This window comes from Paramisgurnus dabryanus, chromosome 23, assembly GCF_030506205.2.
Source record: "Paramisgurnus dabryanus chromosome 23, PD_genome_1.1, whole genome shotgun sequence".
Classification (NCBI taxonomy): Eukaryota; Metazoa; Chordata; class Actinopteri; order Cypriniformes; family Cobitidae; genus Paramisgurnus; species Paramisgurnus dabryanus.
Window position 1 is genome coordinate 26083499 of NC_133359.1, and position 23165 is coordinate 26106663.

The window sequence follows — 23165 nt, forward strand, 5'->3', positions numbered from 1 at the left end:
ATATTTGATAGCATAATCTTATAGATTACCTTTCCAGCTTGTTTCTTTGTTGAAGTGTAGTCACTTTACTCACCCTGGTGGTTTCATATATAGGCAGTATTTACATCAGTAATGATGATGATTTCATTATATTATCAGCTTCATCGCACTGACATGTGCTCTCTTTCTATCTCTGTGTGTTATAATTTCAAACTGTCCTATTTCTTACACACATTTTACATTTTGTTGCTTAGCAACAATCCATTGCCAGAGGAAAGACTGAGGATAGAAAATACTGCTCAGTTTTTAAAAAGTAAAGTATTTATATTCTTACTCCTTTTTTCATTTATAACATTAAAATACCATCTTTGATACACGTGTACTAGTATTCCAAATCACTATGTCTATTTTATCATTATGACTAGACATGAGAGTATTACACAGTATATAACACAGTCATTTGAACACATGCAACATGACCTGCATGGATTCATACGTACGCAGGCGTTTTGTTAATAAGGTCTGTTACATAACAATATTGTATTACATTTTGATGTAGTGAAACGAAAAAGCATTTAGATAGATATGCACATTTTCTTTGCTATACTTTTAGCTTCCCTCTTAAGCTCCCACGCTGGAACAAAAGGTCAATGTTAAACTTACAGTATATCCTAAAGCTCTGCGTATTCCTCAGTGCCATAAGAATGCACTGGTTTGTGTTTTTGTGGCCTGTGTGCTATATTTCACCCACCCACCCAAGCACACAAATACAAACACACACACCACATGAACACTGCATGTTTTATGTATGCAAGCCCTCAAAATGTATATGGTGAGACAGAAGTACAGTATAAATGTATTGCCAAATATTTTTGTGTAATTATCTGTTAAAACATATTTACAAACATAACTGTGCTAGTTTCATGACTCATATCACTGTGCGTGTTTTTTTTTATTTTTTTTATTAGCTGTGTAAAGATTCACAGCTGTCAGAATGTATGAAAATGTCTGGCTGAGTGTATTTTTCCCGTTACATAATGGGTTGATAAGTGTGTGTGTGAAAGAGAGAGAGAGATAGAGAGAGCGAGAAAGAGAGAGAGAGAAAGAAAGAGAGTGGGTGCCCGTCTTTTCTCTCATTCTGTGAGCTCTGCATCTGTTATCCTAGACATGGAGTCATCATGTGAGCAGGTAAAGAGTTTATTTCTCTCTTATTTCTTTATTGTTGGTTATACTGTTGCACATTTAGGCTTGACAGGATATTTTCTGCTCTTCTTTTCTAAAACATTTGCTTTTGAAGGCTGTTTTTGTGTGTTGTACAATCAGTATCTTGTATACCTGCTTATGTTTGGATTTACTTGCATTAAAAATCATCACCTCATTATAGTGAGCATTAATAAGATATTTTCGACCATTCTAATCGATTGGCTCTTTTCTCAAATGCACAAGACGCATGGATTTAAGTGCCATATGGTTAAACTTCACTACCTAGAAATGAGATCATACTGCATAATAACAATGTTTGAACATCGTTATTACGAATAGCATTGCGTGTGAAGCAATAACAAAGATCATATAGAGAAATAAAGGTAAAGCCTGTCAATATAATTGCTGTCAGAACTCTCGAACTTTGACTTTTGATCCTCCTCCACATTCACTATTTCATTTCACCCCTTCACTCCATTTTCTCAGATTTTTTCTCTTTCGCCCACATGGCTTATTGTAGTACCTGCCATTTCACAGCACCCACACGTCGCCCACTAAGACCTCTAATGCACCACACACACACACACACACACACACACAATACATACTAACACTAATGCGTAACACAACGCATGAGAACAGAGATGCCTCGAGTAGTTCCCACACATGCACATTGTAAGTAAACATGTTGGTTGAGAATGTGTTGAGGTGCAGACGCGTTTGTTCTGCATCTTTAATTATAGTCTTTAAAATGTTTTGAATGAGATTTTAATTCTTTAAATTAGTTTATCATGAAAGCTTAGTGTGGGTTTAATTATAGCATGACTTCTTGTCACAATGAGTGCTTTATCTGTTTAACCTGTAAAGATGCACCTGTCCTTGCACCTGTCATATAAAACATGAGCATACTTTAAATTAACATGGGTTTACTGGCAAAATGTGAATCTAAAAGAAATTTATTTGGCTCAAAGAGTTTGTGTGGTGAGATAGTTAGAGGGGTGGCATGAATTATTTATTTACTCCTACACCACTACACAAGGAACAAACGTTACACACGCAGACCTTAACCCTTAAAGGCATACCTTATGTCGCAGTGTGTCAAAACTGCAAAAAAAATTCAGAATCTGTTTGATAACAAATAAAATGTCTAAATGTAATGATATATGCTTCATCCTAACATTGTTAATTAGGACAGAAGTTTTTTATATTAAGAAAGAAGTTAAAGCTTTATATGAGTTTCGAAATATACATTAGAGGAAGTACTTCTTTCACATTGTATTTTATACGAAGGTGAATAACTTTATATAATCGTATATATTGCATAACAGGTCATATTTGTGACATTAATTACAGTAACGCTTTATAGATTGATTAGAGTAACTGTAACTAACTTTAAATATTAAAAGTAAATGATCTTAATTGTACATTAAGTCACAAAACTGTATGTGAAGTTTGCCTATGACCACAGGTGTAGTCTGCGCCAACCAATAGTGTCTATGATAATAACAAAGGAATCTGAATAGTTGATATTCATAGTCCCGAAAGGATGTGATTTAAAGGAGACATTTCACAAGACTTTTTTTAAGATATCAAACAAATCTTTGGTGACCCCAGAGTATGTATGTGAGGTTTTAGCTCATAATATCATATAGATCCTTATTATTATAGCATGTTAAAGGTGCCATGGCATGAAAATCTGACTTTTTCCATGTTTAAGTGCTATGATTGGGTCCCCAGTGCTTCTATCAACCTAGAAAATGTGAAAAAGATCAACTCAGTAACTTAGTTTTGGTAAACCATTCTCTGCAAGCACATGAAAAAATAGGTTGTTGAAATGTGGCTCTCCTTATGATGTCATAAGGAGCTCTCATTAATAATATCGTCCCTTATTCTGCACTGTCCAACCACAGCACTGCCATTTTACTCTTTCACCGCCAGCGTTTAAAAAAAAAGTTGCCAGCCAGCGCCAGCGTTTTTCATGATTTTCACCAAAGTTTAATGCCTTCCAGAAAATGTTCTTCTTTAAATATGTAAACATACAATATAGTTCAAGTTCAAGTTCATTTTATTTGTTAAGCGCTTTAAAAAAGGTTGGAACCTACCAAAGTGCTGTACATAGTCAGGCATACAGTAAAAACATACTAGTAAGGCATAGAACTTAAAACACGCGACAACACAAATTAACAGGCAGGATTGCCATGGCTAGTTACATAATACAATAATAAAAACATAAAAAATAAAATCAAAATAAACCCTTCAGTGTCAAGTAAAAGCACAATTAAAAAGAAAAGTTTTCAGCCTCTTTTTGAATTCTGATATGGTAGAAGCCGTTTTTATTGCAAGGGGTAACTTATTCCAAAGGGTAGGACCGGCTACAGCTATGGCACGGTTACCTCTTGTCTTTAAGCGAGATTTTGGAACCTGCAGGAGGAACTGATCATTAGAACGAAGGCTCCTATTAGTGCTGTAACGAGAGAATAGAGTAGATAAATATGGGGGGGCGTGATTATTCAGAGATTTATACACCAGTAGTAAAATTTTGAACTCAATGCGAAACTCAATAGGTAGCCAGTGCAATGATCTAAGAAGGGGTGTAACATGATCATATTTCTTGTAACCTTTCAGAAATTTAGCCGCTGCGTTTTGTACTAGTTGAAGTCGGGAAATTTGGGACTTTGCAATGCCATAATAGAGAGAGTTACAATAATCCAGCCGCGATGTCACGAAGGCATGGATAGCAGTCTCCAAGGAATGCTCAGACAAGAATGGTTTAATTTTAGAAAGTGAGCGGAGATGGAAAAAACTAGAACTAACAACAGAGCTGATCTGTTTATCGAAGAATAGGTTTGTGTCAAATATAACCCCAAGATTCTTTACATGGGGAACTGTGGTGGGATAAAAAGGCTGAAGATCAGAAAAGTTGTGTGTTTTAGCATTAGATGGGCCAAAGACAATGATTTCAGTTTTATCAGAATTCAAGAAGAGGAAGTTTGTAGATAGCCAGGACTTTACCTCATTTAGACAAGAATTCAGGGTATTTAAAGTGCATGTGTTTTTCTTAGTTACAGGCAGGTAAATTTGCAGATCATCTGCATAACAGTGAAAGTCTACATCATATTTCCTAAGGATAGAGCCAAGAGGATTTAAATATAAGGAGAATAGCATAGGAGATAAAATCGAGCCCTGAGGGACCCCACAAGTTAAATGGCCAGGAGAAGAATTAAAGTTTCCTTTATACCAAATGAAAGAACGGACCCTCTGCTTTCAAACAAAAAAAAAAACGTTTCATCTTACCTTTAGTGGTTCTTTTGCAATCAGCTTTTGAATATGGGTAGGTTTTTGCAAAAACACCATATTTTGAGCAAAAAGCAGAGATAATTCCATTTTTGTGACTGACTTTTCATAGAGATCCCATTCAGAGCGATCTTTAAAACAGACACGGACATGCAGCCGCTTGCCATAGGGCAATACTTCCGGTTTAAAAAGTTGCGGAACCTGGTGGATAATAGCGGTATTGCGGAAAGACGGAAAATCTCGTCATTGGCGGGGAAGCGTTTTCTCTTAATTGACGAGATATCTCGTCAATGGCGAGGAAAGAGTTAATGCAGAGAGAAAAAGAATTAGAGAGAAAATAATTCACAGCACAATTGAGTTTCAATTTCAACAAACCATCATCATTGTGATCAGTGTTTGCAGTTCATCAGCTCATTTGCATTTTAAAGGACACACCCAAAACGGCACATTTTTGCACACACCTTCAAAGTGGCAATTTTAACATGCTATAATAAATTATTTATATGGTATTTTGAGCTAAAACTTCATATGTGCTTTGGGGACACATCTTAAAAAAGTCTTGTAAAGTGATACTTTAAAATTGCCACTTTGTAGGTGTGATCAAAAATGTGCCGTTTTTGGGTGTGTTCTTTAAAGAAGCGAATTGACGCGTTTTAGACCATAAAACATTTTGTTACATACAGCAAACATCTCCTCACTATCTGCTTGCTGCCTGTCTGCTGATCAAACTGTAAAAAACGCGATCTCTGTAGACAGCCCAGGCTCCACAAACGGCAAAACAACACAGTGGCCAAACCTAGCACCACAAAACAAAACAAATTGTTCCAGCCAATAAACGACTAAAAGGAATTGGGGGTGGGGGTGGGGCGCGTTCATGAAAGCACGGAAGGGAGGGGGAGGAGTTAGCTACGCTCCGTCTGTTTGAAAACAATTCAAACGTCAACAAAAACTAACATCTCGCAGATTTGCATAGAATGCCTTTAAATTGCAAATGAGCTGATCTCTCATTCTCTCTTAATGACAGTGCTGTGGTTTGATAGTGCAGATTAATGGGGTGGTATTATCCCCTTCTGACATCATAAGGGGAGCCAAATTTCAAGGATCTATTTTTCACATGCTTGTAGAGAATGATTTACCAAAACTAAGTCAACTAAGTTGATCTTTTTAACATTTTCTAGGTTGATAGAAGCACTGGGGACCCAATTATAGCACTTAAACATGGAAAAAGTCAAATTTTCATGATTTATTGCGTCTTTAAGCAAGATAAAAAAGTTTCATTATGGGAATTAGAACTGTACATGTGTTTGTTAAGATTTTTTTAAAGTTAAAGAAATTAACCTTTGGAAAACACTGTACACCGCTGACATCCACTGATCAAATTAATATAACATACAATGGTAAAAGAGCCAAAAATTACTGTAATCCTTTATAACTGTACTGTATGTGTTGTATTTAGTTAATAAAGTCTTATTTGTATGTTATTTTATTCTCTTAATCTGAAGTCCCTAATCTGTCACTCTTAAACAGTGTTGAATCAATGTTCGTACTCTTGCATATTTCACAATACATTGTCTCACTAAACATTCAAGGGTTTGCCAGATGTATGAGACCGATTCTGTCAGGTTTTTACCAAATTTGATTACCTCAACACTTAGGTATTAGGTGTGTTTTACTCAGGTTCAGCCTAAACACTTAAAACTGATTATAGTCAAATTTCCCTGTTGGACTAAAATATGTTTCCCTTGAGCCAGGGATACACTGCACGATTACTGGCTGTCCCAGACGAAATTGCCATCGTGAAACAAACGTCGCGATTTCTGTGATCGTGGCTCTTCATCGGTGGTCCTATGTCGTACAGTGAGAGAGGTGACAGTGTCAGAAATTCAGCATGAAACAATGCACAGTGTGTTTGCTGCTACGACTTGCGTACTGGTATTTGTTTTCCACTAGCGCATGCTGGTGACGTTGCGCTAATGTGTGACGCAGCCTCCGAAGCTTCCGTGTCATCATCGTACAGTCTACATCAGGGCTGTTCAAATCTTACCCTGAAGGGCCAGAGCACTACAGAGTTTAGCTCCAACCCTAATCAAACTTACCCACCTGTGATGTTCTAGTGATCATGAAGACCTTGATTAGCTTCCTCAGGTGTGTTTGATTAGGGTTGGAGCTAAACTCTGCAGTGCTCCGGCCCTCCAGGGTAAGATTTCTATAGCCCTGGTCTACATGCTTGTCGTAAGTTTAAATGATCCATGTCGCACAGTGTGATAAGGTAATGATCTTATAGGAGTGCAACAATCCTGAAGTGTAGTCTGGGCTTTACACTGTCAATCAGTTAAATGTTAAAGAAATATCATGTCAAGTGTTAAAGAAATATCATGTCAAGTGTCATGTCCAACTACCTGACAAAAAGTAAGACTGGTGGCCTGTGACTCTTTTAAATTATGACTGTAAGAAGTCTGGCGAATGTGAGTTCGTTTTGAGCAAGCCTGAAGTGCTGAAGGTGGTGACAGTACTAGTTTGATTAAACCTTATTATCTCTTGCTCAGGTGACAACGATCTGAGAGGAGACACGAGCACGATGGACACTGAGATTTCAGAGAAAGAACGGGACATTCTGAATTATACAGAAGAAGAGAAGGAGGTAAAGGATGAGAAGAGCGTTGTGAAGGAGGAGATGTCTGAGGAGCAGGAGATTGAGGAGCTGAGGGCTCAGATGCTGCAGCTTTTTATTGAGCTGGAGGAAGCTCGAGATTTGTCTCAGAAACATGAAGAGACCTTTCTGGAGCTGCAGGGTGAGAGAATGAATATGTGTGCATACATGTCTACATGGAAGCTAAATTGTCCAGCCCAGTCTCACAAAATTTCGTTGTAGTCACGTAAAATGTTGATAATTTTTTCGTGTTATTATTATGAATTTCCGCGTTTTTCATATAACAAATTTCTGTTTTCGTGTGATTATCACTTATTGGTTACTCAACTGTTTTGTCCTGTTTTTTACCATTGTCGCTTCTGTTTAGGGTTAGATTTACATAAAATGACATCCCTACCCAAACCCAACTCTAACCCTAACGCCAGGCGACATATAAAAAAATAAATCAGAAAAATGTTTATAAACCAATGTATAAAGTGACATTCTAATGCTAAACCGAAGCGACAATAGTTTGAAAATAGGAAAAAGCAGTTGAGTAACCAATACGTGATAATCAGGAATTCGTTATACGATCACAAAAAAAACGCGGAAATTCATAATAATATCACGAAAAAAGAATCAAATATTTACGTGACTATATTACGAAACCTTGTGAGACTGGGTAGCAGCGTCATGAAAAATAACATCATGATTCATAATAATCCCCGAAATTCAGCTTAATTTACTGTTTGTCTACCATAAAAGCCTGATTTTAATTAAAGTATAACATCAAGTTCAATAGGATACAGTATGGATAATGTGGCCTAGTAGTTAAAGGGGACAGAGAATGAAAAGAACGTTTTTACCTCGTCTTAGTTGAATAACGGTACTCTACCCGCATTAACAAACATAAGAAAAGTGCTAAACATTCTGAACATCTGTTTCATAGAAATTTTTCCTTTAAAAATGTCCGCCAGAAAATGTCCCAATCTGATCGGCTACATTTTACGTAAAATGCATCTCATCACCCCCCCCCCCCACTCTCATTCAATTCCCTCCCCTTCAAAATAATTTGCATACATCCAGCCTCTCGCCTCCAACAGGAAGTCAATTGCAGCAGTGTTCGTGAAGTTCAACGCGTTATGGCGAGTTGCGTTCTGAGGTGTGCTCTTCTAACTGAGCAATTTTGGTCTGTCCGTGTTCTGAAGATGGCGAAGTTTACATTCTTTTGAGTGGCAGCAAAGGCAGCCAATCAGCATCAAGTGCTTGCATTTCATAATGAGGTTGCCAGTTAAGAGAAAATGCTTTCCTGTTAGATTTTTACGGCAATCGTATTTCCACTATTATCCACTAGGTGGCTCTCTTACCCAACTTATAAAACACTGAAGCATCCACTGTTCCAAAAACAGTATTATAAAACAGCCCATTCTGGTTCTACTTTCTGATTGGTTGAAACGCGTTCTAAGCTGTGATAAAATACCCCGGTAACGCCACGGTTCAGACCGCATTACATAAGTATCACTGCGCCACTGTTGCTAGGTACCGATTTATGAAAATAAACTCCACACTCTTTTATCATATTTTTATTATTTTTCTACAATTGCAATATTAATGGTTATATCCAGATAAATGTCAATAAATATTGTAGAGTCATCTCTTCAATAAATAGAAAATATTCCCTGAGGAGTTTCTACCTCAAATTCATATTTCCGCTATCCACTGGGTGGCGATCTTACCCAACTTTAACACTGATGCATTCACTCAACACTAAAACACCTTGCACGTTTTGATCGTGGCTCTGAATCTGATATCTTACAAAAGTTATTTATAAAAAAATGTTGATAAGAGAACAAATGAAGGTAGGATGAAACGCTGTTTTTTTACAGCGAAGGCTGTTCTTTCATTTGATATTTTATGTTTATTTAAAGAAGATCATTTTTCTGGAAGAAATTAAACTAAAACTGGGTGGCAATTAAAACAAAAAAAGGCTAAATGGGAAAGAGTTCAGCATGCTTCCAAGCATATTTGATCACTTCAACAGTTATACAATATAAATGTTAATGTATAAATTAGATGAATGTTGATTTATAAAAATAAACACCACAGTCTTAAATCATATTTTCATTGTGTCTTTGCTGCATCTGTGTTGTTTGGGCACTGCGCTCTGTTGCAGCCACTCTTGATTCTGAGGAACTACTTTGTTTGGCGGAAGACTAATATTTGTACGAATATAATTACAACTTATTTATGTTTTATTTTATGAAATTCTGCTATGCATATGAAGTAACCTTTTTATAAAAGCAATAAGCCCTGCAAAGCAGTGTTGTTACAGTGCATTTTATAACAGCTAAGGGGGTTTTATAACTCCGCTTTGCGTCGTGCCTAACAAAGCCCCTTAGCTGTTATAAAATGCACTTGTAACCCACTGCTTATTGGGGCTTATTGCTATAAAAACTCTGTGTATGTTTTGATCATCATTCTGAATCTGATCTCTAATAAAATTCCTCTTTTTGGTCAAAACTTGGTATTTTTTAAAAGACCTACCCATATTTGAGAGCTTAAGAAAAGAGAACAAATTAAGATTTTTTTTGTTTGTTTAAAAGAAGAGGGCCTTATCTTTCATTTAAAAAAATGTATGTTTCATATTTATAAAATATTTTTTTTTTTTGGAAGGCATTGGCATTAAACTTTTGTCAAATAATAAAAAAATGCTGGTGGGGAAATAGTTAAAGTTGATCTTAATGCATGATGTCATTAAACTGTACATTAATGAATAATATTTCATATTTTTTATAAAATGACCTCTGAACTGAAGTTATTTTATATGTGTTTATATCAGATACATTTAAAATGTCCTTGTATTTTGTTGGCCTCCATGCCAGGCGGGTGGAAATGGCCTTTATAAATATCACTCCATAGCTATTTAATGAGTCAACTGATATATATCAGACAGTGACTCAAGGGATTCTGGTAGAGATCCTGGACTGTGATCATGTGTAACATGACATGACAGCTATGTGAATGAACAGCTGCAAGCAGGAGAAGATTTAAGATGGGTTGTCCTGACCAGACTATGTGATCACTACCGGATCATCTCTCTATAGTGATCATGATCTGCCCCTTCTGGACTCTCATAACAGTCACGATCACAGGCTTACGGTTACATCAGTATGACTCTTGCACACTTTTCACAACAGGTTTCAAGTAGGAGAGTAAACCTAAAGTGTTTGCATCAAACAATGGTTGACCGTGATTACACAAAATTGTTGACCATATCATATATTGATGATATTGCTGAATAATTGTTTATCACCATAAAATTGTCATACTGATTTATGTGTCTTTCTATATCTGTGATCAGGACTTCTTGAGGATGAGCGTTTAGCAAGTGCTCATCAGGCAGAGGCCTTCACAAGACAAATCCAGCGTCTGCAAGGTAACATGTTGAAAAATGTTGATACGGTCCCCAAATTGGGTTGTTTTTAGCTCAACAGCTGGGTAAATACAGGACAGAACACACGCTGGGCTAAACTAACCCAACAAGTTGAGTTGACGTTGTATTTTTTCCACAATTCCTGCAGCTCAGCTTCGCTCTGTTCAGGAGGAGATGAGCAGCCTGGAGGAGGAGAAAGAGAGCGAGCTGCAGGAGGCGCGAGAGGAGCTGCAGGAGGTGCGAGAGGAGGTGCTGATCCTTCAGCAGGCGGCAGAGGAGGCTGCGGCTGAGAGAGAGAACGACATCGCCTGTCTGCAGGAGGAACTCTGCCGGCTACGGGCCGAAATCTCCCGACTGGAGAACACGGGACAGGAGTATGAGCTGGAGATCGTCACACTCAGAGCAGAGATCGAGATGAAGAGTAAATTCCGTCAACAGCAGAGAAGGGAGGGTGAGAACATGACACACACAATGCTTCAGAGTCTTGAATTAAGATCATTTCGTAAATGTGACTCAGGTTAATACAGTTATGACATCATGTCAAAACATGGGATGTCAAAAAAGATGGGATGGTTTTTCCGGACTTTACCTCCTAAGACCTAGATGTTCACATATGTGGTAGGGGTGTCACGATTCTCCAAATCCTCGATTCGATTACATTTTCGATTCTAAGGCCACGATTCGATTCGATTCTCGATTTTTACATTATTTTTTTAAAGACAAAAAATGTATGCCATTATTATTATTATAGCTTCACATTAACATGCACATGCATGCTTTTCCTCGCATGGGGGTTTATGGGCTTTACTTTACGCGAGAGAGCTTGAGAGAGAGAGGATTCCTTCTTGCATGCACATGGACATAATGCGTGCGTCTTGGACTCTGAAATAAAACCAGGGCGTCATAAGCAGCTGCGCTTCTCTCTGTCTTATGTGCACGCGCTCTCGCATATGTCCAAAGTCTAAACATAAACTAAAGTAGTAATCCTAACGTATTTGTTCAGTTTTATGCGTTTCATGCGAGCTGAGGCAAACTATCCCTTTTGTTTAAAATATAACCCGCTGCATCTTGGCAGCTCTCTCGCGCACATGCAGAGAGCTGGGCTCTGTCCGAAGGCAGATCACTACGTAGTAATCCTGTTTATGATATGCATTACAAGGAGCTGTAGCAATACATCCCTCGTGTTTAAAATATAAATCACGTTCCGCTGGACCGATGTTTTTACAGACACCTCTGACGCCCCATTCAGACAGCCAGCGACCAGCAGTAGCAGAGCGACGCCATCTCATTCATTTCAATGGAAACCGGACGACTTCCGGTGACACGAGCGAAAGTGACCGTTGGCGACCATATGGGCGTGTCCAGCGACGTGAGAAAGTTAAGAAAAGTTTAACTTTACAGTATGCAAATGTCGAGCGAATTTCGGGAGCGACTACCAATGAGAACAAAGCAGTGGAGTTCACGTCATCCTTCTCTCGTCAGTTACTGGCGTGGATGGTACTCATTTGTTTATGAAAAGCAGATTTAGAAACGCCTCATTGAAAGAGACAAGTGACACACAGCGATAACGTCGCTGGCTGTCTGAACAAGGGGTAAGAGGTTTATTTTCCTCCGCTTGACAAGCCGACCGGACGTGACATGGGGGCGTGGCAGCATTGACGATCACATTTTTTAGTTCGAAGTTCAAGGTTGTGACTTAATTTCGATCGATTTTGATTTAAAATCGAAACCGTGACACCCTTAATATGTGGATGTAATTTTTGGTTTATGTTTGCACCATAATACTTAATTCTGTGTAACTGGAATCTGTTGTACACAAACGTGGATAATTACACTGCTGTATGTTCAAAGAAAAATATTTGATTATTATATTTATTTATTGGTTCTTCCTAACCCCAAAATAGCTGGAAGACATATAAAATGCAAGCCAAACCAAAGCTCATGTCTTAGGAGGTTAAAACGATACCCCAGCCAAAATTTAAAATTACCCCATGATATGCTCACCCTCAAGCAATCTGAGATACACATGTCCATCATCTTTCAGACAAACACATTTGGAGTTATTTAAGTAAATGTCCGTGTTTGATCCAAGCTTTAAAATGGTAGAAACCAGGATCAGAGAACAAATTCTGTCTTTGAACCCCCAAAAAGTGAATCCATCCTTCACAGAGGTAATCATCACGGCTCAAGCGTGTTATTGAAGGTCTTTTGCGTGTAACCGACAGTGTTGGGGAAAGTTACCTTTAAAAGTAATGCATTATAATATTAGGTTACTCCCCAAAAATAGTTTTGAAAAGTTCATGAAAAGTAATGCTTACATACTTTTTAGTTACTTTTGCGTTACTTTTTCTTGGCTGAGGCTTGATCTCTTTCAGGCCTTGCAGGTGTTTTTCATGACTGAAAAGTTCTGCATTCAGAAATTGCATATTTAAACACAAAAATGTCGAGCTCTGGCCTGCCATCTCAGTTTCTGACTCAAACTGTTCCCACACACGTGTGAACACATAGAGTGCATTATGTGACTATGTTTAGTTTAATTCAGTACATCATATTTTTAATCGAATTAATTAAACTAAAACTGAAAAAGTAACTCAAATATTAATGTGTACATTTAAAAAGTAATGCGTTACTTTACTCGTTACTTCAGAAAAGTATTATTACGTAATGCCCTTTACTTGTAATGCGTTACCCCCAACACTGGAAACCGATACGATTTTGTATGAAAAATAGTCATATTTCAAACTTTATTAACAATGATAACTAGCTTCCGGTAATGACACCATCTTGGAACCGAATGGTCACTACGCTAAAACACCCTCATGAATCGCGCAAGTCCAAGGCATCGTTATCAGAACACTGTAAAAAATATGCAGCATTTTTGTCAAATTAAATATATTTTTATGTTACTTTAACTTGAAAAATCTAAGTTAAACAATTTCAACTTGAATTTATAAGTTATGTCATTTTTTTTAAGTCAAAACTTAAAATAGTTTGTTGAATTGACTTACAAAACCAAGTTGTTTAAACTTTATGCTGCATTTTTTTACAGTATGGTTTATAAAGTTTAAAATATGGATATTTTTCTTACAAAAGCACATTGAGACTTATTAACCCTTGTGTATTAATCCTTCTGTGAAGGACGCATGCACTTTTTGGGGTTTAAGTCAAAAGTTGCTCCCTGGTCCCTATTTTCTACCTTTATAAGCTTGGAAGAGCAAGGACATTTACTTAAATAACTCCAAATTTGTTCATCAGAAAACTGATGGACATGTATCTTGGATTGCCTGAGGGTGAGTAAATAATGGGGAAATTTTGATATTTGGATGGAGCATCCCTTTAAGACTTAAATGCGTATTTGCGGAGTCTTAACGGAAAACAGCCTGCACTGACAATACCTGAAATATATCAATGCCATTGTTTTGTCTCAAGATGCACAACAGTTTTTATTTATTTTTTAGAAAGTATGTTTGTAAAAACCACTTAAATGTCTAGTCCTAGCTTAATCTAAACCCTATCCTTTTCTGCATTGTAACCATTTAAATCTAGGTTTTAGTCATTTAAATGCAGTTGCATTCTTTCATTATACTTTTTTGTAGTATTGCTGGTATTTTATACCTTATCATACAGTAACCAAATCTAAAGTTTTGTTTATTTATAAAACCCCGCAGAGAGCTTCTCTAAAAAGACAGTCAACGTAACCTATAAAATAAATAAATAAATAAAACTGCAAATCTAAGGAGACAGGACGGCAGGCTAGAAGACTATATTTTATTGTTAAAGTACATGTAGTAATACAAGCAAAATCTGTATAACATTTACAAATTTTTAACATTCAAATGGATCCAATTTTAAGTTGGACTATAAATCTCAAATGCTAATGAAATATAAGGACTTTAGGGGGAACTATGGGTTGAAAACACAGAAAATACTTGTATTACTTCTTAGTACATTTATTTAATACAAATAATATTTGCTCTGTACAGTATATATTTTGTTTTGAAGTAGTATTAATTATAGGTAATAAAAGTTACTAAATAATCCATTACTGGACTACGCTGTTTGATCTGAGGGATTCTGCTAATCTCAAACTTTGTTTGTCATTTAATAAAATAAAGAATTAAATATAAATATAGCTGTATTTATGCATCTGGTTGACAGTAACCTACTGTAGATTGAAATCTTTATTTACTGGCAAAAAATTGTATTTGTTCAAAACAAACAAATAAATGTAAACAAACTGTTGACAGTAAATAACACCAATTTAAATTTATTAAGTTACTGGCAAGCAGCTGCTACTAATAAACATGTTTTACAGGTCATGTATTAATGTAGTCATGAAGCATCCACTGACATCTTTATTAATACTGTTCTGAAATCAGTTCATGATGAAATCAGTCATTCTCTTAAACTGGTTAGCGCCCTGCAGTCATGAGCATAAATCACACGAGTTTTAATAAAGGGTGATAGGGTGAAAGCACACCCCGTACCCGAGAGCTACAGCTCTTTGCAGAATAGCAGATGGTGATGGTCATTCTCAATGTTATGTGAAGCCGAACTAAAACCCTGACACTGAAGCATTTAAGAGTCTGCATGACTACATGCATCCCATCGCATCCTATCTGATTCCTCCAGTCTATTAAAGGATAAGAAAAGCATAAGGAAAATATACAGCGTTTGTCTTTCTGCTCACACATATTCACATTAGGTGCAAGAAAGCGGATATTTTTACAAAACAATCCCACTTAATTTCAGGCGTGAAATCATATTATACCCTATAAAAGTTAATTTGGAAAAACATTAAAACATAAACTTATCATCAATGCAATAATGTCAAGTGTCATGTATATAGTGGTGGATATACATGTAAGGGATAATGTAGAGGCAGCCGGTAGTTATTGGGAAATAAGCCCCGACAGTGTGATCAGAACCCGACGCGAAGCGGAGGGTCTTGTATCACACCTAAGGGGCTTATTTCCCAATAACTACCGGCTGCCTCTACATTATCCCGCTTATTACACGGCTACTTGCCACATAAGAAAAAAAACTGGACATGAATATGAATTTGAAACATTTTATTGGCATATTGTTTTAAATTAACATGTTTATCCTTCCGCGAAACTTTGCACAGATGCAAGATGGCGCCAAACAGACAGTAATCTTTATTGATCTTTATTGGCGCGGAACGATTTTACTTGTGCAAGTAGTCCGGCTATGCGTTATTATTTTGGAGCGGTTATTATTCGAAAAGAACGAACCTGCAAATGTCTCAACTGACCAATCAGAATCAAGCATTCCAGAGAGCCGTGTAATAAAGCTGTTTAAAATACATAAGTTGACAATGCTTAACCTGTTCAAATGTTTACATACACCTTGCTCTTAATGCTTCATGTTGCCTTTTTGAGGATGAGGGAATATCCAACACAATCTCATAACATTTTGTACGTATTTTATGAGATGGATTCGTATGATGTACAAATCCGTACGACCAAGTTCTTATGATTTTGTATGATTTATTTTTGCCCATGTGAAATTAGGTTTAGGGGAGAGTTTTTTTTTGCTTATAATCATATGTTTAGGTATAAATCACTTTGGACAAATTTATCCGAAATAGCCAAATCATAAAATACGCACAAATTCCTGTGAGATCAGATTGGAATATCTGCATCTTTGTTAATAGTCGGGCTCAAATATGCATAAAATACCAGAAATGCACAGAATGAGCAGGAACAGGAGTTATTTTTTTTTTTTTGAAGAACAGGTGACAGTTTAATGATATGGGAAAAATTCATGAACCACAGAAGATGAATCATAAAATCAAGTGTATGTAAACTGGGTTGATTCGGTGTAATTTGGTTATTGTTGTGTCTTTTAGACTGTGGTATATTATAAAGGTTTTGTCTTGTTTATGTCTTTTATTTTGAAATTGTTTATTGCCATGTTGTCTCTTGTTTCCCTGTTTCGTGATGTGTCATGCTCTCATTGGTTCACTGTCTGTATATAAAGCCCTCATGTTTCCATTGTCTTTTGTTGGTTATTGTTCATTGTAATGTGTAGTTGTCACTTCTTGTTTATTGTCACGCCACGCCACAGATTTATGTTACTATCTTATGTGTTATTAAAATGATCTGCATTTAGATTCTGCTTTATTTCATGTTTGGACTACATTGTTATCATCAGGGATCTCATTTATAAAGCGTGCGTATGCACAAAACAAGGCTGGAAGCGTGCGCATGCCAGTTTTAATGCAAAGGTTGTGATATATATTTAAAAAAAAAAACTTGACAGGGGAATAGGCTTGCAGGGTGGGATCCGAGCATGATTCGTGTACGCATACTTGATATATTTTATTTAACAGAATTCCCCTTTCAAAGCCTGCAGTGAATGGCCGGTTTGGACTACAGTCCTCTATTTCCTGCTTTAATGACATCACTAGAACAGTTTTTTGACTAAACTCCGCCCACAGGAATAAGTAAGTCGCCAGCTAAGCTAACGGCAAGCTAAGCCGCTATCGAATCACAACACACTAAACAAACTACACATCAAAACTCATTACGTATTTCTGAAGGAGGGACTTCATAGAACAATGAAGACATTAGTCCGTTTTGAACACAGTGAAAACAGCGCTATAGAGATGAGTAAATTGTGTGAAAAATACAGCGTTTTTTTTTTTACACGTGAAACATGAACACATGTTATTTAGCGCACTGTAAACACAATCAAAGCTTCAAAAACACAGAAAGAACGAGACCTTTAATATTTTGTGGCGTATACAAATTTAGATTTTTGTGTGTACGTAGACTTTTAGTAAGGATCCTATGCAAGTTTTATGAATGAGACCCCTGATATGTAAAATAGCTTCCTCATGGCAGCACTAAATAAGCAACAAAATGTTTATGATCCCACTTTTTTTTAAATCAATACATTTTGAAGTATTCATGAAGTCAGATGAAGCAGGCGGTGCTGGTTCGTTCTAAATGTTCTAATATACATATTTTACACGATCCATAAAATGCCGCGAAAAACACGTTGCTAGAATCAAGTCACAAATATGCTAAAGACAGATGAGACCCGGCAATACAACCAATCAGAGAAACTGGTCTATTTTAATAAAAGAAAACATATATCAACTATTTTTTCCTCATTTGATTACATTAAAAGTCATGAAACATCCAATGTTTAATTTATTTTAATTATTCTTGATATATATTAAATTAATAAAAAACTTTGTAGGGGGGCACAACAACCTGTTTGGGGGGGCACTGCCCGCGAATGCCCCCCCTTGACGCCGGCCCTGCTGCAAGGTGTATGTAAACTTGACTTCAATGTGCATGTATGTGAATTAGTATTGTAAACATACATTTATTGTTCTTATGTATATTAAGATCACAAGTTTCTGTGTTTGTACATTATTTGGTAAGGTGACATGGGTGAGTTAAGGGATGAATGCAATAATTTAAAGGAGCAATGTCTTTCACTACAAGATGAAAACACAAGACTGACCAACAGAGTGCAGCTACTGCAGAAGAGGAGGTGAGTAACTTTTTCCTTTCCCTATTATATTTTCCATTACAGATATACACACAAAACTTGGGTGAAAATTTCTAAATGTCAATGAAAAACTATTGACAGCGTTTCCACTAACCCATGTAATGCGACTAAAATTTACGATAAATCATGGTGATGTATGTTGTTAGGTTTACGTATATTATTTTTAATTAAAGGAGACACGGGCATTTTATCCAAGCATTAAACAGTCCCTTATATTTGGAATAAGTCCCGAGGTGTTTCTGGGAGTTTCTGGCATTTTCAAATCATGTGACTTTTACTCAAATATATATATATTGTTTCCATCGCAGTTGTGTGATATATTCCCTTTTTAAAATTGTTTGAAAAAACACTTCATGCAAGAGTAAAAACTTTGTTTTTGTGAAATTGAACTATCGTCTCCAGCTCTGCCATTTTATGAGAGATTTTTAGAGAATATTTATTCTGGTGAAAATTTTAGCGACACAATGGTGCCCATGTATGCCTGCAGATTAATTTTAGTAATCTCCCCAACATTTCACAGATGTTTTCCTCTTGTATTATGTGTTTGGCTGTGATGTCACAGTTCAAGCGGTGCATACCTCACTCTTAAAGAGGAACAAGAAGAGACCGAGGAGGCAAAAGACATGGAGTGTGACGCAGAGACAGATGCTGGAGGATCCTACATTAACATCAACCAGATGAGCTCTAACTGTAGGCTGGTGGATGCTGGAATCCAGAAGAACATCTCATTCGAAGGCAAACCTGTCACTCCCACCAGCTGGACAGGAGGATTTTCAGAGATCCTGTCGCTGAGAGATCAACTCAAACAGACTGAAGAGAAAGCTGCAAACATGCAAAGACAGGTAAATGCGACTTAGTAGTAGTAGAAGTAGTAGTAAGACCTATCTTTATTCAGGAAATTGTCCTTACAATTGCATTAAGTTATGGGCTGTTTTATTTTTTTATTTATTTTTTTTTTTTGAGTGAACTATACCTTTAAGAAATATTGGCATCATAATCTATGACTTAGATTAAATGAACGGATATTCTGATGATATCTTATATTATTATATATTTATGTCTGATAGTATGACGGACTGAAGACTGAATTAAAAAAGCTGGGGGAAGTGTATGAAAGCAGTCAGAGAGAGCGGGCCGAGCTGGAGCTGGAGTTATTACGCTGCAGAGAGGAACTGGAGAGGCCTGCTGACGGACAACAGGTTCAAAATATTTGTATACAAAATATATTTGTGTTTATTACACGGCTCTCTGGAATGCTTGATTCTGATTGGTCAGTTGAGACATTTGCAGGTTCGTTCTTTTCAAATAATAACCGCTCCAAAATAATAACGCATAGCCGGACTACTTGCACGATTAAAATCGCTCCGCGCCAATAAAGATCAATAAAGATTACTGTCTGTTTGGCGCCATCTTGTGACAAACACTCGACAACCACGGCAAGACACAGAGAGTTTACTGAGACTGAACTTGACAAAATAGAGCATGACAGCTACAAAGGCAACACACAAAAAAATACAGAATGGGCATTAAAACTTCTCAAAGACTGGCTAAAAGAGAAAAAATGGAGACAGACAAGTATGAAGCAGAGGATCTTAATAAGGGATTACGATCATTTTATGCATCTGTGCAAAGTTTCGCGGAAGGATAAAAATGTTAATTTAAAACAAATATGCCAATAAAATGTTTCAAATTCATATTCATGTCCAGTTTTTTTTCTTATGTGGCAAGTAGCCGTGTAATAAGCGGGATAATGTAGAGGCAGCCGGTAGTTATTGGGAAATAAGCCCCTTCAGTGTGATACAAGACCCTCCGCTTCGCGTCGGGTCCTGATCACACTGTCGGGGCTTATTTCCCAATAACTACCGGCTGCCTCTACATTATCCCTTACTTATACCACGGGTCTGTTGAATGCTGTATTCTGATTGGCTAAGAAATGTTCCGTGGGTATGCATTAATTTCTGATAACCGCACACCTAACTTGTCAAATGTCTTAAAATTAGGCAACAGAGCAATGTTTGGTAACCGTGGTATAAGAGGAATAATTGACTCCGGTCCTTTGAATTATTTGAAAATAATGCACACCCACGGTGTAACACCTTGCACCTTGGGTGTGCATTATTTTCTTATACTTCAATGGCCCGTCATCAATTATTCCTTACATAATGTGCATAATATGGCCATCTCTGTTTAAAACATACAATTGCAGGTTACTTTATGTACTTATCTTAAAGTTTTTAGACAGGAAACTGGCACAGTAATTGTTTGACACTGGCAATAGTGAATAAATTGTTTGTTTGTAGCATTGTTTCCCTATGTATTTATAGTGATCATATGATTTTCTTTTTTTCTCTTTTAGGAATAATGCTCACGTGAACTATTGGATAGTTGGTGGTTTTCTGTATCCAAGAGCACAAGGTACTGAGTGACTCTGAGTATAATAAAAAAAACATCCTGAATATCACATTTTATGCTTTGTAATACGAATGGCTGTGTAACAATTTTTAGAGCAACATAGTTGTCATATTGCTAAAAAACATTTTTTGCTATGACTACTGGGAATCAATTACCTCTTGTAACAATGCATAATTTTGTTAGTTCAGTTCCACAATATTAGCTGATATTTATTATTATAACAAACTGTTATTTGCTTCTTAGACATTGATTTCTGTGATTTTCTCCAACAGTCCTCTTGTGTTTTGTATTAGTTAATGATTTATTGTTTTACTGTTGTCTTGTGTTGGGACTTAATGTTGTGATAATTTATATTAATAAAATCAATGGAAGATAAAGTAAAAATAAAGACAGATTGATCAAAGTGGTCCATTTGCAATGAAAAACATTTCAATTTATTAGTAAACAGATATTTATATAAATATTTAATTTATGTATTTATATACCCGTTGTTGTGTTATTCTCAGAGCAATGTGAATAAGTGTTTTGTTTTATTTACTGACTGTTTTAAAGAAATTATATAAAATGATAATTAGCTTTTACATAATGCCATTGAGTATTAATAACTGCAATAACATGGCAAGTGTTTTACATATTTATGCATTTATAATGCATGAAGCAACAGTATATAGTGCCATACAGACTATCAATGTTTAATTATTTTAACTTCAGGATTCATTTTAAATGGATCTCTGTATCACCCTTAAAATGTGAACATTTCTCCCTTTTATTTCATAATAGATTATATACATGTTACTGTTGTATAAAATTGAATGAAACCTAATATTTAATAGTTTGTGGAACAGTCATCATCAGTACATGATTTTTTTTCAGTTCATGTGTATTTCATGTCTTGTTTTATTTCAATAAAAATAAAATCAAGCATTTTGAAAATACAGAATTTGCTTCATTTGAATCATTTGCTCTAAATTTATTTATTTGTTTAAGATTATTTATACACGAGTCATACAGACGCCCTGAATTCTTTCCTGAAAATACTTTCTGTGGCCCTGAGGTTTGTACAGCGAATCATAAACACTCCAAAGTTTTGGACTGGCTGGACCTCAAATTATTAAAAATAATTTAATTATCTTTATATAAAACACTTGGTAACTGTATTTGTCAGTACATTGCACCCATAATTACATTATTAAATTATATTTATAATAATAATTGCGTAAAAGTTTACTAACTAAATTTTTGAACTTGAATGTCCAATCCTTTTGTTATGGTTTGGTTATTTGGTTTTGGTTTATTTAACACAACAGTTGGTTTTATTTATATTTGACCCAACCATGAAGTGTAGGCTACTGTTTTTCACTCTGTATTGCCTCACGATGTCCAAAAAGTAACTGTGGGGAAATCTGCAAGAAATGTGTGTGTTTTCAATGCATAATTTTAATTCATATGAAATTAAGACTTACTGTAAATGCTCTTCATTGGATTCCAGTGTTGACATTCTCTTATTTAACATTTCCAGCTGGATACTGCATTTATTGTTTAACTATGTTTGCAGCAAGTCAAATTATATTTCAACCCTTAAACATTTAAAAACCAAAGTATATGAACAAATGTCCCTTGTAATCTTTGAATTTAGTGACATAAAACAAAAATAGTACTAATTTAGTAAATGGGAAATGACACGTAGATAAAAATAAAAAACATCAAAGAACTAAATTAAAGAGAAAAAATAATATTGTTTATTTTAATGTGATCATTTCAATTATAATGACAGCTGGGTTATTTCAGAAGCTAGCTGACATTTCTAGGCTACTTGTACAATTCAAATAAATGTAAAATTCTTGGCTGAATGGTTTTCATAAATGTTCCGCATAAATTCCTAAAGAAAAGGATTCTTCAGATTATAAAAATGGTTCTACTAAGAAACCTTTGACTGAAAGTTTCTTTGAGGAACCAAAAATGGTTCTGCTATGGCATAGCTGTGAAGAACCCTATAAGCACTTTTAAAAGTGTATGATTAGTTTAGTTTAATATACCTCATCCAATAGAATAAAAGCTATTTACCAAACTTTAAAGAGTAACTAAACCCTAAACCAACTTTTTTTAGTTAATGATCTGTAAGAATGATGCTTTATATTTCATTGATTTCAGTAAGTTTTTTGACATTTGGATATAAAGTGTTTCAATACTACAATATATGGTGTAAAAACGTCTGAGTGCTGCCCTCTTCAGGTTGAACGGTGGCTATTGCAGTTTAATTTTCCTATTGGATGATGGGTCCAAAAAATGACTCGTGACGTAAGCAGGTTCAAGCTCACCACGCCCTTGTTACGATCTCACAACACACTTAGTTCGTCCCCTCTATCTCCGTTGGGGTCTGCCCACTTTTCTTGCATTTTTCAAATATTGCCAGTGGGCGGAGTCAGGCTCTGACCAGGGGTTTAGTTACACTTTAACATTTTCTTGCCACTTGTAAACTATATTATGAGAGCATTATGATCATTGTTTCCTCATAACTAGGTAGACTGAGGATGTGTTTGTAAATGTGCGTGTTTTCCAATAAATCTTTGCTCTCACTTCGTTTAGAAACCGTTATCTTCATCTGCACGCAGGGCTGCGCAGACCGAGCGGCCATTGACATCAAAGTACCGCGTGAGCCATTTGTAA

At 36.1% G+C, this 23165-nt stretch overlaps 1 protein-coding gene across 2 annotated transcripts; it reads left to right on the forward strand.

The window, feature by feature from the left end:
- Positions 1 to 1011: 1011 nt before the first annotated feature.
- ccdc136a (coiled-coil domain containing 136a) lies at positions 1012 to 21408 on the forward strand. 2 transcript variants are annotated; one of them, XM_065291235.2, is made up of 8 exons: positions 1012 to 1167; positions 7023 to 7268; positions 10467 to 10541; positions 10687 to 10989; positions 17957 to 18068; positions 18649 to 18928; positions 19154 to 19285; positions 20443 to 21408. In XM_065291235.2, exons 2-8 carry the CDS (start codon positions 7055 to 7057, stop codon positions 20446 to 20448), a joined length of 1122 nt encoding a protein of 373 aa, XP_065147307.1. In that variant the 5' UTR covers positions 1012 to 1167; positions 7023 to 7054; the 3' UTR covers positions 20449 to 21408. The 2 variants fall into 2 exon arrangements, with proteins under 2 accessions (XP_065147307.1, XP_073669371.1); XM_073813270.1 differs by having other exon boundaries at positions 18020 to 18068.
- The last annotated feature ends 1757 nt before the right edge of the window (positions 21409 to 23165 follow it).

Excerpts from the sequence above, each read along its gene's own strand:
- ccdc136a (XM_065291235.2), top strand. The coding sequence starts at position 7,055 with ATGGACACTGAGATTTCAGAGAAAGAACGGGACATTCTGAATTATACA. Across the intron at positions 10,542-10,686 it reads ACAAATCCAGCGTCTGCAAG|CTCAGCTTCGCTCTGTTCAG; the intron begins GTAACATGTTGA and ends CAATTCCTGCAG. Across the intron at positions 18,069-18,648 it reads CAGCTACTGCAGAAGAGGAG|TTCAAGCGGTGCATACCTCA; the intron begins GTGAGTAACTTT and ends GTGATGTCACAG.